The 17,004-nt window shown below is 45.0% G+C and overlaps 1 protein-coding gene across 1 annotated transcript in view; it reads right to left on the bottom strand.

Annotated features, from left to right (window-relative positions):
- The window catches only part of LOC147609207 (uncharacterized), a 47,582-nt gene extending 31,624 nt beyond the window's left edge, over positions 1 to 15,958 (bottom strand). Inside the window, exon 1 of the mRNA XM_086787428.1 lies at positions 15,166 to 15,958. Within this exon, the coding sequence (XP_086643554.1) occupies positions 15,166 to 15,834 (669 nt within the window). The 5' untranslated portion in view covers positions 15,835 to 15,958. The remainder of the gene's footprint in view (positions 1 to 15,165) is intronic.
- Between the last annotated feature and the right edge of the window lie 1,046 nt (positions 15,959 to 17,004).

Below are 17,004 nucleotides of genomic sequence, written 5' to 3'. Positions count from 1 at the left end.
GCGGTGTCCGAAAGCCAGGTGTCCTCTGTCTCTTGCGGGCTCTGAGTGTCTCTGCTCTCTGGAGAGTAATTCCCTGCTGTGTAGGGGCTGGGAGTGGGATGGATCTCTGAAAAAATGTAGTAATCTATGTCTGTTGTCCCCCCTCTGGAGCTGTCTGAGCCTGTAATGATGTCTCTATGTGACGCTGTATGTCTAGAATGAATCTCCCCAGTATGCGCTGGTCTGTTGCCTCAAAGATCTGGCATAGGGAATGTGGCTCTCTGAATAAAATGGGATATCTCTCTCTGATGGCTGTATATGCTCTACGTCTGCATACATAATGCTCCTCACTCTCCACCTCCTCTCTGCACAATCTGCATACCCTCTCCTCTCGGGGGATCCATGCTGCTCTGCCAGTCTCGATCTCCAATCGATGTGATGAAACTCTAAGCTCACCAATAGCCACTCGGGAGCCGTGTGGTAAAAAGCCCTCCATGTATCTAGGCCTCTCTATAAATCCATCATCAGTGATACTCATGAAGTGATCTCTGTAGTATAGCATCTTCGGTGGAAGAGGCTGTGTAGGCGATATCCATGTCTCTCGTGTATAGAGCTGTCATAGGTCGTGTCTCAATACTCTGTTCCTCTCACTATGAGAGAGACGGATATGTGGTGCATCCCTGTCATACTGGAATGGTGGTAGATGATCCATGTCTAGGCCATGCTGTGAGAACCAATGTGTGACCTGTGCATACCATGATCCTCTGTCTCTTGCCTCAGCCAGCTCTCTAGATGCCTCAAAAGCTCTGTATGACAATCTATCATGTGGCATCTCTCTGAATCTGTCTAGCAGGCATATAGTTTGGAATATGGCCTCTACCATCATAGGAGGCGCAGCAAACTCTGCTCGGATAATGTCATGAGGTACTGATGGTTTGTTGCGTATCATGCATGCCATCATGAGGGCCTGTGGTCTCTCTATCTGTGTCCACCAATGGGTAGCAAGGCCTGGCACCCATACCGCTGCTCCATACATCAGTGCCAGTGTGACTAATGTGTCAAATAGCCACCTCTTCGTCAGGGACTCCTGAAAATGCGCCTAGTGGCACTGTCTCTCTAGCATAGCCAATGCTGCATATCCCCGTGTCAATCTAGCTCTGGCTGTTGAACCATGGTGAAGCACGTGGCTGCTGCTGCAGAGAAGGTAACCCCTAGATACACGTATGATGTCACCACCTCCACCTAGCGTCCTCCGAGAGTGAATGTCAGCTGACTCCTACCCTGTCTCGATGTATGAAAGACCATAACCTTGGTTTTCAAAAGGTTCACAGTAAGACCCCTCTGTATGCAGAAATCATTGAGTGCATGTAGATACTGCTGTAAACCTCCTAGAGACTCAAACACTAATACAAGCATAATATGTACTGAGGTACCTGCTAGATCAACTCCATCTCCGCCTCCCCGTGTAATGAAGTCAGCAACCTCATCAACGTATAACCCAAATAGCATGGGGGAAAGTGGGCATCCTTTCTTCACACCAATGGTGCTAGCAATAGTCTCGGACATACCTCCTGGGCATCTGACTCGCCCAAAAACCTGCTCATATAATGCATAGATGCCCCATGTCATATCTGCTGATATGCCAAGAGACTGTAGGCGCTGAAAGAGCCTCTCTCGTGGTACTGTGTCCAATGCCTTGCGGAAATCCACAAAGCAACAATAGAGCTTTCTCTTCCTCACTCTGGCCTGATCAATCATACATCTCAAAGTGAATACATGGTCAGTGGTAGAGAAAGCTCTCCTGAAGCCTGCATGCCCTGATGAGCGTAAACCTGCTCGCTCAGCATATAAGCTAAGCTCTTGCTCCAACACTACACCATAGAGTTTGGCCAACACGTGGCCAACCATAACCGTCCTGTAGTTGCTCGGATCGAGCATATCCCCTGCCACCAGGTGCATTTTCAGGAGCCCCGGACGAAGGGGTGGCTATTTGACACATTAGTCACACCAGCACTAATGTATGGAGCAGCGGTATGGGCGCCATGCCTTGCTACCCATTGGTGGACACAGATAGAGAGACCACAGGCCCTCATGATGGCACGCATGATACGCAGCAAACCGTCAGTACCTCATGACATTATCCGAGCAGAGTTTGCTGCGCCTCCTATGATGGTAGAGGCCATATTCCAAACTATATGCCTGCTAGACAGATTCAGAGAGATGCCACAGGACAAATTGTCATACGGAACTTTTGAGGCATCTAGACACCTGGCTGAGGCTGGAGAGAGGATCATGGTATGCACACGTCACACATTGGTTCTCACAGCATGGCCTAGACATGGATCATCTACCACCATTCCAGTATGACAGGGATGCACCACATATGTGTCTCTCATAGTGAGAGGAACAGAGTATTGAGACACGACCTATGGCAGCTCTACTATACACGAGAGACATGGATATCACCTACACAGCCTCTTCCACCGAAGATGATATACTACAAAGATCACTTCATGAGTATCACTGATGATGGATTTATAGAGAGGCCTAGATACATGGAGGGCTTTTTACCACACGGCTCCCGAGTGGCTATTGGTCAGCTTAGAGTTTCATCACATCGATTGGAGATCGAGACTGGCAAAGCAGCACGGATCCCCCGAGAGGAGAGGGTCTGCAGATTGTGCAGAGAGTAGGTGATTGTGCAGAGAGGAGGTGGAGAGCGAGGAGAATTATGTATGCAAATGCAGAGCATATACAGCCATCAGAGAGAGATATCCCATTTTATTCAGAGAGCCACATTCCCTACGCCAGATCTTTGAGGCAACAGACCAGCGCATACTGGGGAGATTCATTCTAGACATACAGCGTCACATAGAGACATCATTACAGGCTCGAACAGCTCCAGTGGGGGGACGACAGACACAGATTACTACATTTTTTTAGAGATCCATCCCACTCCCAGCCCCTACACAGCAGGGAATTACTCTCCAGAGAGCAGAGACACTCAGAGCCCGCAGGAGACAGAGGACACCTGGCTTTCGGACACCACGCCTATACCAGAGAGAGATGACAGAGATCAGAGCTCAGTTTCACAGAGAGGGTGCAGAGCGACTAGCTTGCTTCAGAGCAGACCCAGGCATGTTCTTCAGTGAGCTGTGGACACCCCCTTCATTGATGTATACCATTTTATACCCCCAGTATGGTACAAGATGGAGCTAGCTAGGTTGCATATCATGATTGTATACTCCATGCATATAGCTTTGCACTCTCCTAATAGTAGAGCTCCATCCCCTCCCCCACTCATTGTACTTATTGCACACCCAGATTCAGCTTTTTAGTTCAGTACTTTTTCATTTTGTTGGGATGACAGAGGATACCCCACACAGGTACACTGATTTGTCTCATAGGCCGAGTTCGGTCTTTTGGAAGACGTTAATAAAATCTTTCTTTCTTTCTTTCTCTCTCTCTCTCTACGGGACTTGCACCAACATATACTAAGGATCTACAGAATACCCAAAGGTTCTATGAGACTAAGAATAAACATATAATCCATGAATAAGTGGTTGTCAAAAATACATATAATCCAATAAATCGTGAATAAGACTAAGAACAAATACTAGGGCTTCCAAGGATGTCCTAGATGTGCAACTAGACCATGACGCCTAACACTCTCTAGAGATTGCATCCTCTCTCTGGTGACTCCCTGGGAGCATGGTGCCAGAGGATCACCAGCTCGGCTGCAACGTATGTGCTCTTATCAAGTCCGCATGTGTCTGGGTGGTAATAGAGGTGGTGTGAGGACTTCTCAGTGTATTAGTGATTTAAGACATGATTAAAAAGACTTACTGAAAAGTAAGGTGCTTAGAGCAGAAAGCTGTGTGTTCACATTGAGACACAAAGCTCCTTTCAAAGATTAAGAGTAATTAAGGGTAATTAAGAGCAATTAAGAGAGATTAAGTCACAATCATGACATTCCCTCCCACTTAAAATAAGATCCAAGGTTATATAAGTGAGTTCTGATGTTGCTGAAGATCTTCATCATTAGACCATTTATGCTTGTGGTAAAGTTTGCACTGAGAAATATTGAACAAATTTTCTCTATTGTCTTGCTGTTGTGCTTTAAATGCTAAATCCCAAGTCATAGCATCATTCTTTAATGTCTTCTTCTTTGTCTGCTTCAAAATGTTGGGCTTGAAGTGGACTTGGCTATATTGCAAAGAATCTGAAGATTCAGCCATGAATTCTCTCGATGATACTTGAATGGTATCTACTAAAGTGTGCATCTTGAACGTAGTGAAGTACTCATCCAATTTGTTAGAAGAATGCTTGAAATTCTCTGCAATGTTGAAAACATTATCCTCTTGTTTAATGTCAACTTTGTCATCCCGTGTGGGTAAGGTTGAAACAAGTATTATATCTACTTTGGTAGTCTTTGTGTCTTCAAGGAAGCCCATCGTTAGTGGCTCATCATGTTGAGATATAGAATCTAAGGCCTTTTCAATATCATCTTGTTGTTCTTCCGAAGTCATGCTCGAAGAATCCTCGATGTTGTCATCAATTCACTCAATAAAGTTTGCCATGGATGTGTGAAGATTAAGATTAACATCTACTCCATGTTTCCTTTATCGGAGCAGTCTTCCGAAGTTGAAGATTCCACATTATGGTTTTGAGGAGCATTGGGTCGTTTAGGGAATTCAAACCATCTATGGTTGCCATTACAAATTGTGCAAAATCTTGTCTTTTGCTTTTCACGAGAAGACGAAACTATTGCAGGACGAGGAGTGCGAGATTGGTCATGTCCAGAGTCCCATCCACGATCAGTTACACATGGTTAAAAGAACTAATGACGCTCAGAATGATTAAAAGACGACATTTCCTATTGGCGAGGTTGCTGGAATGACTGCTCTTGAGAATTGGATCGAGGTTGAGAACCGCCACCAAAAGGTTTGGAACCATCACGAACGAACTTATTACCGTTGCCGAAATTAGAAGAGTCTAGCCGACCTTGTGACGAAGATCCCCGTGGTGTGACTAGGATATCGGCCATGCGTTCAACATAACGGATGGCAGCTGCAAGGTCGACTCGGTCATATTTGTGAAGATCCGTGTGCAACATGGGGATAAGTCTCTCGACAAAAGCATGTAGCTTGTCTTCTGGGAACAATGTTGAAATCACCAGTACCAAGCTCGTAAAGTGCGAGATATATAAGAGGCCAATGATCCCGTTTAGGTCGAATGGCCTAAGTCAGATCGTGCTTGAAAATCTGCATTGACAGGTATGAACTGCTTACGGATGACACACTCGAATTTTTCCACGTGCTGACGGTTTTCCCATCAGACAGCCGCCGTTGCCACCATAAGAATGCATTGTCTTTCAACAAAGACGCGGCGAAGGTAATCCTTTTTGAGATCGAAGGAATTGAAGTACTTCCATTGGTCAAGTGTACACTTATTGCGTTGGCCAGAAAAGGACTCAAGAGGTTTAATGTCCAATTTCTTAGTTTTTTATGCTTGTAACAAGCCGTTCATCGGCTTCTACCTCGGGGGGGGGGGGGGGGGGGGGGGGGGGAGGGGGGGGTACCACGTCGTGTCGGGAACTGGTTCGTCAATTGAAGCCGTCGAACTTGCAGGTTGAGAATGTCGACACTGCATCTACTACAACTGCAATGTCAAAGTCTCCAAAGTCTTTTGGAACTGACTTTGCATAGCTGCCATCTGGGTCTGCATCTCCTACTGCCATCGAGTGAGAATGGGTTTTTAGCATGCACCGAGCTAGGACCAAGTGAAACAATGAAGCCTTTCTTTAAACCTAAGTTTAGTGAGTCTTTAGCAATCCTTTAAAACAGCATACATGAATCTGAAAATAGATGTAGTAGAGACGACACCAAATGGGGTCCCGAATTACCCACTGAAGGGCCCCCCCTACAAGCAGGAGTATTTGCTTTATTTCTTCTTCTAGAGAACTGTATACAAGCTAAATTGTGTCCACAAGACTGTGCGGACAAACTGACTAACAGACCGCCAAACGCAAGGACAAAGCGACCAAACGCTGGGCAGAACTATGCATAAGCTTTAGGCGGCTTTGAAGCTATCTTCGAGAGAAATACACCGGCCCAAGACTGAGGGAAGGTGTGCTGAAAACTCCTGAAGAGACTGAGCTTCTTTGCCTTGGGCTGAGAGCACAAGTATGGCTGCAAGTATGCACAAGCACAAGCCTAGGCACACATGCTTGACTTCTGATGATAATCTCTGGTTTATATCTGATGATATATGGACTGAATATGCATTGCCCTTTTACATGTTTCAGGGTGCCCAGTCGGCTGCCCCTTAAAGCCTGTCGGAAGGCAAAAAGTGTCCACGACTGGCATTAATACCTAGTCGGCTGAATCTGGACATGGTCGGGCTGCTGCAATTGATCACGACTAGCATGAGATGCTAGTCGGCTTCCTGTAGCTGGTCGGGTGGCTGCCAGATCTGGCCGACTGAGCCCAAGTCTACATGGGCCTGGCCGACTGGAAGCCCAAGTCAAAGGACCTAGCTGACATGGTCTTGTAGGCATGGCAAGGAGTTGGCTACCCCTTGCAAGGCTAGCCACCTCTTGGGGCTGGCCTTAGGGCTGGTCCCTTTCAATATGCAATTTACTTATATGCCCTACATGCATCTACTGCTATGGTTGACATTTGCATGCCCTATATGATGAACACTTGCTAAATTCTCCACAGTGGGTTAAGATGACTGATCTGACACTGGCTGGGAGATTGACCTACGTAGCTTGTGCCTGACATGTCCCAGACTCGGCAAAATGTTGAGCTTTCTGAGAAATATGAGTACATAGGCCCGAAGTGACCCATCCAAGTCCAAATGATACCGCACAAGGGCACATTTCATCTTGGTCGCCAACTGCGGAGAGATGGTATCTTCTGAACTGCCCATGTCGAAGAGAACAACAAATTGTTGCCCCTTCCCTGTGCCACAAGCCTGATAAGACCTTTCTAACGCTCCTCAAATCTACCCTCCTGCTTTATCATCGAATACCAGGCAAGTACCGCATTCAAGGCGGGCAAAAGCTAAACAGCATTGGTGGTTGAGGGCAGGGGTGGAGGGGGTGGTATAGCTATGGCGGTAGCCGTTGTAGAGACTGGTTGTTTGCTCTTTTTCGCCTGCAATTTGGTACAATCCTTCTTGGCACGTCCCGTGTGGTGGCAGAAAAAACAACGATTCTCTTTGAAGTAACGTTCCTTCTCATCTGACTGCAGGAATCCTCCAGTAAGGCCCTCCTTGATCTTTTCTTCAGGAGTCTTCTTAGGTCCATCTTGTCGCTCCTTCCCAGAGCTATTCTGGCCCTTCTTCTTTTGATCCTTCTTCTTCTTGTTGGTGGGAGCCCCCTTACCTGACTGCTGGTTAGACGCTTGGTTCTGTTGGTTGGTTTGCGTCTGCTATTGAGGTTTGGGGGTGACTGGAGCGGTCTTGGGCTTGCCTCCATTGAGCATCATCTCATGATTCTGTGCAAAGAGTCAAAGCCATGTCATATGTCTGAGGTTCAAAATTTCGAATGGGGAACCGAATGTTTGGATCCAATCCCCAAATGAACTGCTTGAGCTTCTCCTCCTCAGACTTCCCCAACTGTTGAGCTAATGTGATCACTTGTTGGAGTAAGTGAGCACAGGGGAACCGTTCTAGGTGAGTTTGTAGAACTCATCTTCTAGATTGGTCATGTACTGCGGAGGTAGAAACTTGGTCTTCAAATCCGACACAAAGGTGTCCCAATCATAGTCCGGTAAGCCAATGTAAGGATCTGTATGCAAACGGGACCAATGTTGCCACCAAGTGACTGCATCACCGGCGACGTGTGGAACCACCAGATGGACTTTGTCTTGGGTTACTGTGATTTTTGAAAAAGGAAAGTGGGCAACAAACTGGTGAATAAACTGAATCACAACCGAATGGTCGCACTTGCCGTCATACTTGCTGAAGTTCAATGAGGCACGGATAACTGTTGTCGAGGCTATGCCTAGGGTTGTGGAGGATTGCACAGGGTGGAAAGAAGTTACCAGAGTCCGGAGTGTCTGTTGGAACTGGTCCCGCAAGTCTTCGTGAGCCTCTCGCTCGTGGTTCGCCTGCGCTTCGAGCTCCGCCCGCAATCGCTCCTCTTTGGCCTGCTTTCTCTACCACTTGTTCGGCCAGTCTTGCTTCACAGTCTTTGCTCGTCTTTTTCAATCATCCATCGACACCATTGTTCCATTGAGGAACTTTGCTCTTTAGGTGTCTCCTGCTAGGCCAAGGTTGCCTATAATTCTGCCAGTTGTTTTTCCATCTGCACTCTTTCCAGTTCAATCCAGAGTTGCCATATCTACTCCTTTAGTTTTTGATTGTCTTCGTCTTCTTTTTGCGGAAGCGTTTCTTCGAATGGTTCTTCTTCTTTAGTGATGTCTTCGGAGCTTGATGCCATTGTGGATGGGTGAGTGGTTTTTCCCGATCTCAGCTTTACCATCCAACAGATGCCCTCACCCTAGGTTGCCTGGTTGAATCAAGTCCCAAACTCTGATACATTGTAGCATGCGCCGAGCTAGGACCATGTGAAACAACGAAGCATTTCTTTAAACCTGAGTTTAGTGAGTCTTTAGCAATCCTTTAAAATACCATACATGAATCTGAAAATATATGTAGTAGAGACAACACCTGTCACCAGATGGAATCCCAAATTACCCACTGAAGGGGGGCCCCTGCAAGCAAGAGTATTTGCTTTATAATTTATTTCTTCTTCTAGAGAACTGTATACAAGCCGAATTGTGTCCACAAGATTGAACCGACAAACTGACTGACTGACCATCAAACGCAAGAACAAAGCAACCAAACACTGGGCAGAACTATGCATAAGCTTTAGACAACTTTGAAGCTATCTTCGGGAGAAATACACCGGCCCGAGACTGAGGGAAGGTGTCTTGAAAACTCCTGAAGAGACTGAGCTTCTTTGCCTTGGGCTGAAAGCACAAGTATGGCTATAAGTATGCACAGGCACAAGCTTATGCACACATGCTTGACTTCTAATGATAATCTCTGGTTTATATCTGATGATTTATGGATTGAATATGCATTGCCCTTTTACATGGTTTAAGGTGCCGAGTCAGCTGCCCCTTTTACATGGTTCAAGGTGCCCAGTCAACTGCCCCTTAAAGCCTGTCGAGGGACTAGCAGAAAGAGTCCATGACTGGCATTAATACCTAGTCGACTGAATCTGGACATGGTCGGGCTGCTGCAACTGATCACGACTAGCATGAGATGCTAGTCGGCTTCCTGTAGCTAGTCGGGTGGCTACCAGATATGGCTGACCGAGCCCAAGTCTACATGGGCCTGGCCGACTGGAGCCCCAAGTCAAAGGACCTAGCCGACATGGTCTTGTAGGCATGACAAGGAGTTGGCTCTTGCAAGGCTAGCCACCTCTTGGGGCTGGCCTTAGGGCTGGCCCCTTTCTATATGCAATGTACTTCTATGCCCTACATGCATCTACTACTATGGTTGACATCTACATGCCCTATATGATGAACACTTGCTAAATTCTCCACAGTGGGCTAAGAGGACTACCCTGACACTCTAAGGTTGGAAGACTGACCTATGTAGCTCGTGCTTCACAATGGACATGTCCCAGACTGGGCTCACAGAGGGGTCACGGCATACAACAAATAAATCCTAAAAGGTACTACTTCTGTACATGATTCTTGCACTGTTGATGAGCCAGTTTAGCACCGTGTACCACAGTGCATGGGTACACGTGACAGGATTCGTCCGCAATGAATGGTTCATCCGCCGCGGTAGGAGATAGAACTGGATGCAGCTCCTATTGGCGCTGTTGTGCCCTAGTGAGAACCATCACCTGGAGGGCGAGTTGATGCCACGGAGGAAGGTTGGGGCGAGGTGGTCAAGATGGGAGCAAGAATAGGCCACCCGGTGTAGAGAAGCGGGTCAGCACGTGGCTAGGACTCTCGGGTACTAGTGTAGGTGTCCGAGGAGAATAGTTAGGTAAGGCAGCACGTACCATAAATAAGAAAGGTGGTCCCTTTGGATAGAAACCAAGCTCATGGAAGAGGCCCACGTATGGGTATTGTTGCAGAAGAAAGGTATAATGGTGCAGGTATTTCTTGGAAGTTATCACTGCGAAGATCCACATGTCGTACTAGCAAGGCTCTGAGGTAGGTGTAGCTACCTGTACTCGAAAGATGAAAGGTGGGGGTCCAAGTATGGAAGAAGGCACTGAAGGTGTCGCCAAAGAAGGTGCCCAGGAAGGAGAGTCCTGAATGTAAATAAACTCGTAACTCCCTTCATCCATAAGCTACTACAATAAAAGAGAATTCACTCAAAAATGGTAAGATGTATCCAGTAAGTTGTCACTGCGAAGATCCACACGTCATACTAGCAAGGCTCTGAGGTAGGTGTAGCTACTTGTACTTGAAAGATGCGAGGTGGGGGGTCAAGTATGGGAGAAGGCACTGAAGGTGTCGCCAAAGAAGGTGCCCGAGGAGGAGAGTCCTAAATGTAACTAAACTCGTAACTCCCTTCATCCATAAGCTATCGCAGTAAAAGAGGATTCACTGGAAAATGGTAAGATGTGTCCAGTAAATGTGAGTAGGTATCTTCAACCCGTAGAAGGTAATGTTGACTCTCGAAGAGTGCTATGCCTAGAGAAGAATGAAACGTCGGGTTTCTTGAACACGGAAATACCACATTTTTTTGTTGTTTGTGTGTATTTATAAAGGCACAAAATAAGAAATTGGAACGCGTCGATGTGATGAAGGCTCGCGTCGATGTGAGGCAAAGGCACTCCCTGAGGTGGTCGGTGTCGTAGGCTCACGTCGGTGGATGGAGAGGCACTCCGAGGTGGTAGTGAGCAACGGAAGGTGAAGTGACAATGCAAACTCTGGTGACAAGGGTGCTGCGGTACCTGAGTGGTGATGAAGAGCAGAGAGGGCCGTCTCAAGTGGTGCAAGCTCTGTTGACAAGGGTGCTGCAATACCTGAGTGGTGGAGAGGAACAGAAAGGGCTGACGTCCCAAGTGGTGTCGATGAAGATAAGTAGAGGGGGCTGCCATCCCAATGATGTGAGATGGTGAGCAGACTGTCACGAGGTAAACTCTAGAAGAAAAACACAGATGTGCTGTAGCAGCGAGTGGGCTGCTGTCCCAAGATATGAACTGATGATAAAAACGCTGAGGTGCTGTACTGTAACAGAGAGTGGGCTGCTGTCCCAAGGTGTGAACTGAAGATAAAACGCTGGTATGCTCTATGTAGCAGAGAGGGCTGCTGTCCCATGAGCTGAGGTAAAAACGCTGATGAGCTCTGATGATATGCTGATGTAAACGCAGATGATATGTAGCAGAGACGGCTCCTATGTAGCAGAGAGTGGGCTGCTGTCCCAAGGGTATGCTGCAGCTGGAGCTGACCTGACAACGATGATGATATGCTGATGTGGAAACAGACACCGGTAGCAGCAGCAGCAGATGATGAAGTGGTACCTGATATGGTCAATGATGTGGTACCGGTGCTGAATAATGAGGCTATGCTATATAAGGTGGTGTGCTGCTGGTCAGCCCAGTAAAGGGGCAGTCTGCCAGTAGCAAGACCTAATAAAACAAATAAATCGGATAAAACCCAGAAAAATCCCCTTTTTAGGGCTGGGAAAAAAGCCATTTTCACACAATTGGGGCTCATCGTGGTTGGCCATGCAGATTAGAATGGATTTCGTTCTTTTTTTTGTATGTGGCTGGTCAGGCCTTCTTCACTTGAAAGGAAACGACTGTTGAAAGAGGATGATTCTACCTGAAGGAGTCACCACACCAACCGATGCTTGCAAAAGATGAGAGAGAAGACCCAATATTATGCTATGAGTACCCTGGTGAGGCTACAGCTTGCCATCATTGTTTTTTTTTTTTGTGTGATAGAAAATTGGGGGGCAAACTAAAATTGAGCAAAACTAAATGGGGCATTCTCTCCCTCTCTTCCATACAAACTCTAAACCCTTATGAAAGGGCGTGACTCTTGAATGAATAGTTATGTCCTTTGGACGTAGAGATGTGTCCCATTGAAGAGACGTGTCCTTCGGTGATGACCCATGTGACAAGGTGTGACCCTTCATGTTCTCCTTTGGTGCTCTCAAAGGCATGAAAGAGGACCTTGAATGTGGAGTCTACTTGTCCCCAATGATTAAGAGTAATTAAGGGTGATTAAGAGCAATTAAGAGAGATTAAGTCACAATCATGATAGGTGGTCACCTAATGGAGCCCAAAAAATTCTAAGGATATGTGAGTCATCAAAAACTCCCGATTACAGCCGAGCTCCTTTAAGTACAAGCCCAAACTATTGGAGGTGGCAATTCTCGTCGCTACTCTCAGGTTATCGCATGACTGGAAGTTGTGATGGATTATCCCATGTGCAAGAGATTGGGAAGTCGAAGAGCCATATATAGGGTGTGGTGGCACCTTGCCATAGATGTCTCCTCTCGCGGAGTTTTTGGGGGGAACAACAGTTGGGAGATGGGAGCCGAGCCATCGACGTTGCTCAATGCCCTGGGGTGGTGTGCATGCTGCTGCTACTTGACTTTGACATGGTATCAGACCTCAACCTATGTGGTCCTGGGCGCTCCTAACCTTTGTTGATCGAGGTGCTCAAATTGAAGGAGGGTGTTGGAGGTGGCAATTCTTGTAGCTACTCTCAGGTTATCGCATGATTGGAAGTTGTGGTGGATTATCCCATATGCAAGAGCATGGGAAATCGAAGAGCCATATATAGGGGTGTGGTGGCACCTTGTCATAGATATCTTCTCCGGCCGGGTTTTTGGGGGGAGCAACGGTTGGGAAGATGGGAGCCCAACCGCCGACGTTCAGTGCCCTAGGGTGGTGTGCGTGCTGCTGCTGCGTGACTTTGACACAAACATCTTTGATCTCTATACTGCATCACCCATGAGAGGGGGCCAAAACCATCTTAGAACAATAGGCAATGAAATCTCATAACATGCTTTCCCTCGATCCTGGCTCCATGTCACAAAAGGCTAAATGTACTCATAAATCCTTGGCTCTTATGCCTACGTAATGAGCTTTTTGAGCCAAATAAGAGAGAAAGAGAGAGAGACAGAGACAGAGAAATTATCTTAACGTCTACACAAGACCCAAAGGGTCTAAGAGACCAAAAAGTAGTACATATGATCCACGTATAAACTGGAAGGATGAATATGGAAAGAATTAAAAAAATCTTGTCAATCTACATATACAATGAAACAAGTATGTGCTATCATATGTCCACCTCCTATGGTTGTATCACTGAGTCGTCGAAGTATGTCCCCTGTGTGAAGTTGTCTACAAAAGACCAAAATGGCCTACAAGGCCTAAAAGATACATTCTGTATTACAAAGATGCCTAGAGCATACCCTAAATATGATTTCAACAAAGAAATGAAAAAATAAATGACGTGTACATTGGCAAATGCTAGAAAACCACAATGAAGTACAAAGGTAATGAACATCAAATATAAATAATTTTATAAGATTGGAAAACACCCAAGCCTACATAGAGAGAATAATTACACTTACTTAACAAGGACAAACACAAACAAGGAAAACACTAGAAACCATTTTGCAAAGAATACAAGGACATAAAGCAAAGCAAGTTGGCCTATTTTTGGACTCTGGGGCCTATTAATAGAGCCCCTCTCTCTCCATCCGGATACTTGTCATGGGTCTTTTCAAGCCTAAAAATACACATTGTATACACAATCTGTATTACAAGGATGCCTAGAGCATGCCCTGAATATGATTTCAACAAAAAAAATTAAAATTTTAATGACATGTACCTTGGCAAATGCTTGAAAAGCACTATAAATATATACCTTCATAAGGTCAGAAAAATCTGAACTTACGAATTGAGAGATTTGAGAAAGAAATAATAGTGTAGAAGGACCAAGACAAAAACAAAGCATTTGAAAGATCAAAAATAAATAAACTAACAAACCTAGCTCCTAAGGAGAGGAAATCAAAAGATAATATCAAACGAAGACTTGCTACCAAGTGCAAAGGCTACAAACCTAAAGCATATACAAGATTACGAAGACTAGCTACTAAGTACAAGGTGACAAACCTAAAGCATATATAAGATTACAAAGACTAGCTACTAAATACGAGGCGACAAACCTAAAGCATATATAAGATTGGAAAACTCCTAACTCTACAAATTGAGAGAATAATTGCACTGATGTAACAAGAACAACGATAAACAAGGAAAACACTACAAAATGTTTTGCAAAGACTACAAGGACATAAAGCAAAGCAAGTTGGCATACTTTTGGACTTTCGAGCCCTTTCAATAGAACAACTCTCTCCATCCCGGATACTTTATACCGGAATTTTAACGCAACCAGCCAAGGGAGAGGAGATCAAACTTGAGGATTTATAGAACCCATCCAAATAGCAACAAATTCAACTCTTAAAAGTGCCATATATTTCAGCAATAGGAAGAGGAGTACATCTATTTTTCTTGCTCTATTCACATCTCATTGAGCTTAGTATGTGGTTTAGTCCTTCACATATAATGGAAGTTTCTTTATAAATTGGTAGGCTTTCCGACATTGAGAGAATCTAGCTTCTTTGTAGCTTTACAATGTTAAGAGAATCAAGTCTTCGGATATCACCTACTTACTCTCTTCCTCTTCTCTATGTACTCTTAAGTAGTATACTTAAAAGTGATTTAAATACCACGCTTTCATTGTTATACCCTGAGAAAAGATCTCATAAAAAGTGCGGCCTCCTAAACAGTCAATGCACATTGCCAAAAACTTCACAAGTTATTCTTGAAACCTAACACCTTATTAGCCAACCAGGATCCAAATCTTCCTATATTTTCACTATTCCCTAAATAATAGGCCCATTAACTAGCAGCTAATCAATGCACATGTATCAACAGATTAAGGGAGAAAAAGAAAACAAAATTAACAGAAAGCAAGACAACTACATCACAATCGCATTCCCTTACATTTCATCGATGCCTGGACAATGGGGGTTAACTTTGAGACAAAAATGCTGAATGGTCAACCCAAATTTGTTGAGACAAAAAATGGACATATGGGTTACCCCAACAAATTTGAACGCTAAACTACAAAAATGAGAAACAGAAAATGTGACACAAGAGGAGGTGATGATGGTACTTACAGGGGCCGGCCTAGCTGTCCTTAAATCGGCTCCAACAGCCGGGGTTGCGGCAGTTGGTGAGACTCCGGGGGGAAGGCAATTGTCCCATGATTGAGCCCACTGTGATCTATAAGGCTCGGAGCCCCAGCCATACAGGGAAGAATACTGCAGAGAATGATCAACAACAGCAGCACCACCAGGATGCACTTCAGCATTATAGGAGGGCAAAGGGTAATGAAGCTGCTGGACGGGGAGATGCGCGTTGTTGCTGAAGGTAGGGTTTCTGGCCCAGGTATGCCCAGGACTATGAGAAGGTAAGGGCGCCATCATGGATGGGGGGTACTGCTGGAAGGGGAGGGCACCGGCTGTGGCGGCCGTAGTTGGGGCCGCAGGGTACGGCATCACGTGCTCAGTATGGTGTGGAGGAAGCAGTACCCCTATGCTGGTGGGCGCAGAGGCCGTGCCGCCCGGATGCTCCACAGGCTCGAGGTCATAGAAACCCTTGCCTGTGGGGGGCGCCAGAGAGAGCGCATGTTGATGCTGATAGTAATGTTGTTGATGCTGCTGCTGCTGCTGCTGCTGCTGCTGCTGCTGCTGCTGAAGATGATGGTGGTGGTGGTGATGGTGGCTGCTACCATCGACGCTGAGATAGGGGTTGCTGTACTGCTCTGTTACAAGGGAAAGATCCATGGAGAAAACAGCCTACAAGAACCTCTTCCTCTCTGTACCTGCTCCCAAGAATCGTTGCCTTCTTCCCCTGCACCTAAATAGCTAATGTTTATTAAGCATATATATGAAGGGTACTTTTCATGTGCCTTAGCTAAGGGCTAATAATATATTTCCGGGGGGCAATTTTAAACTTTTGGATCGTTTTGTTGGTCCTCATCCTACCAGAATTCACAAATGTATACTTCTAATGGGTAAGATTCCAAGCATATTATTTATGTTCTTTGGTTAGGTTAATGGAGTCTGATTAACTAGCTAGGGTTAAAAATTAGGAGCATAAACAGTGTTCTACACGAAGACAACACCCACCAATGGGTATGCCTTAAATGACTCAAAAAAGACCCTTTGCCTTTAGAAATCATCGGGGTTTGTATAAATAGTCTTTTTTTTAAGAGCAAGTACTATTTTCTTTTTATACTTCACTAATAGAAATTTTTGAGTGCTTTGCACCTTTGTGCTACAATAATGGAACCTGCCTATTTGCCAAAGTATATTGTCCAATGTATTAGTACGTCTACGTTTGCTATAAAGAACATTACTATTAGAAAGGGACAAATCCTTGTGAAGATCGACCTTCTTAAATCCCACTCCTTAATTATATATTATTGGTCCCAAAAAAAAAAGATCAACCTTCTTATTTTATCTCCTCCAATGTACTTATCCATAACATCAATACAAATACAAAGCATAACCAACATGAACTCAAATACTATTTGAAGATAGTGTGTCTATAAAATTGCATCCATATAGGTAAGATCCATATTCCATACCCTAGCAGCATACTAGCAAATGCTTGTTGCAAGAACACCTAGTGGGGGAGAGTTAGCACACTTCTTTTCAAAATTTGATAAAACTAAGATTATGGTCTTCCCCTTTTATTCTTGATAAATTAGCAACGTTTAATGGTGCAATGGTCAATTTCATGATAAACTGAGATTATGGCATTTTATTCTTTATAAATTAGCAACGTGCAATGTGCAATAGTTAATTTCATTATTAAATATTCCTATTTTTACTTTAAGACCAATTTTTTTTATTTAAAAAAAAACTTTACCATTACGCATCAAGGTTCAAAAGCCCAAGCACAAGATGTATGCTCACACCTTATAACCACGTTAATATATGTAGTTCATG

The sequence above is a fragment of the Cibotium barometz genome, chromosome 51, assembly GCF_041138505.1.
Source record: "Cibotium barometz isolate CiBa-2024 chromosome 51, ASM4113850v1, whole genome shotgun sequence".
In the NCBI taxonomy this organism is placed as follows: domain Eukaryota; kingdom Viridiplantae; phylum Streptophyta; class Polypodiopsida; order Cyatheales; family Cibotiaceae; genus Cibotium; species Cibotium barometz.
The sequence above is the reverse complement of the archived record's forward strand: the minus strand, read 5'-3'. Positions and strand labels throughout refer to the sequence as shown.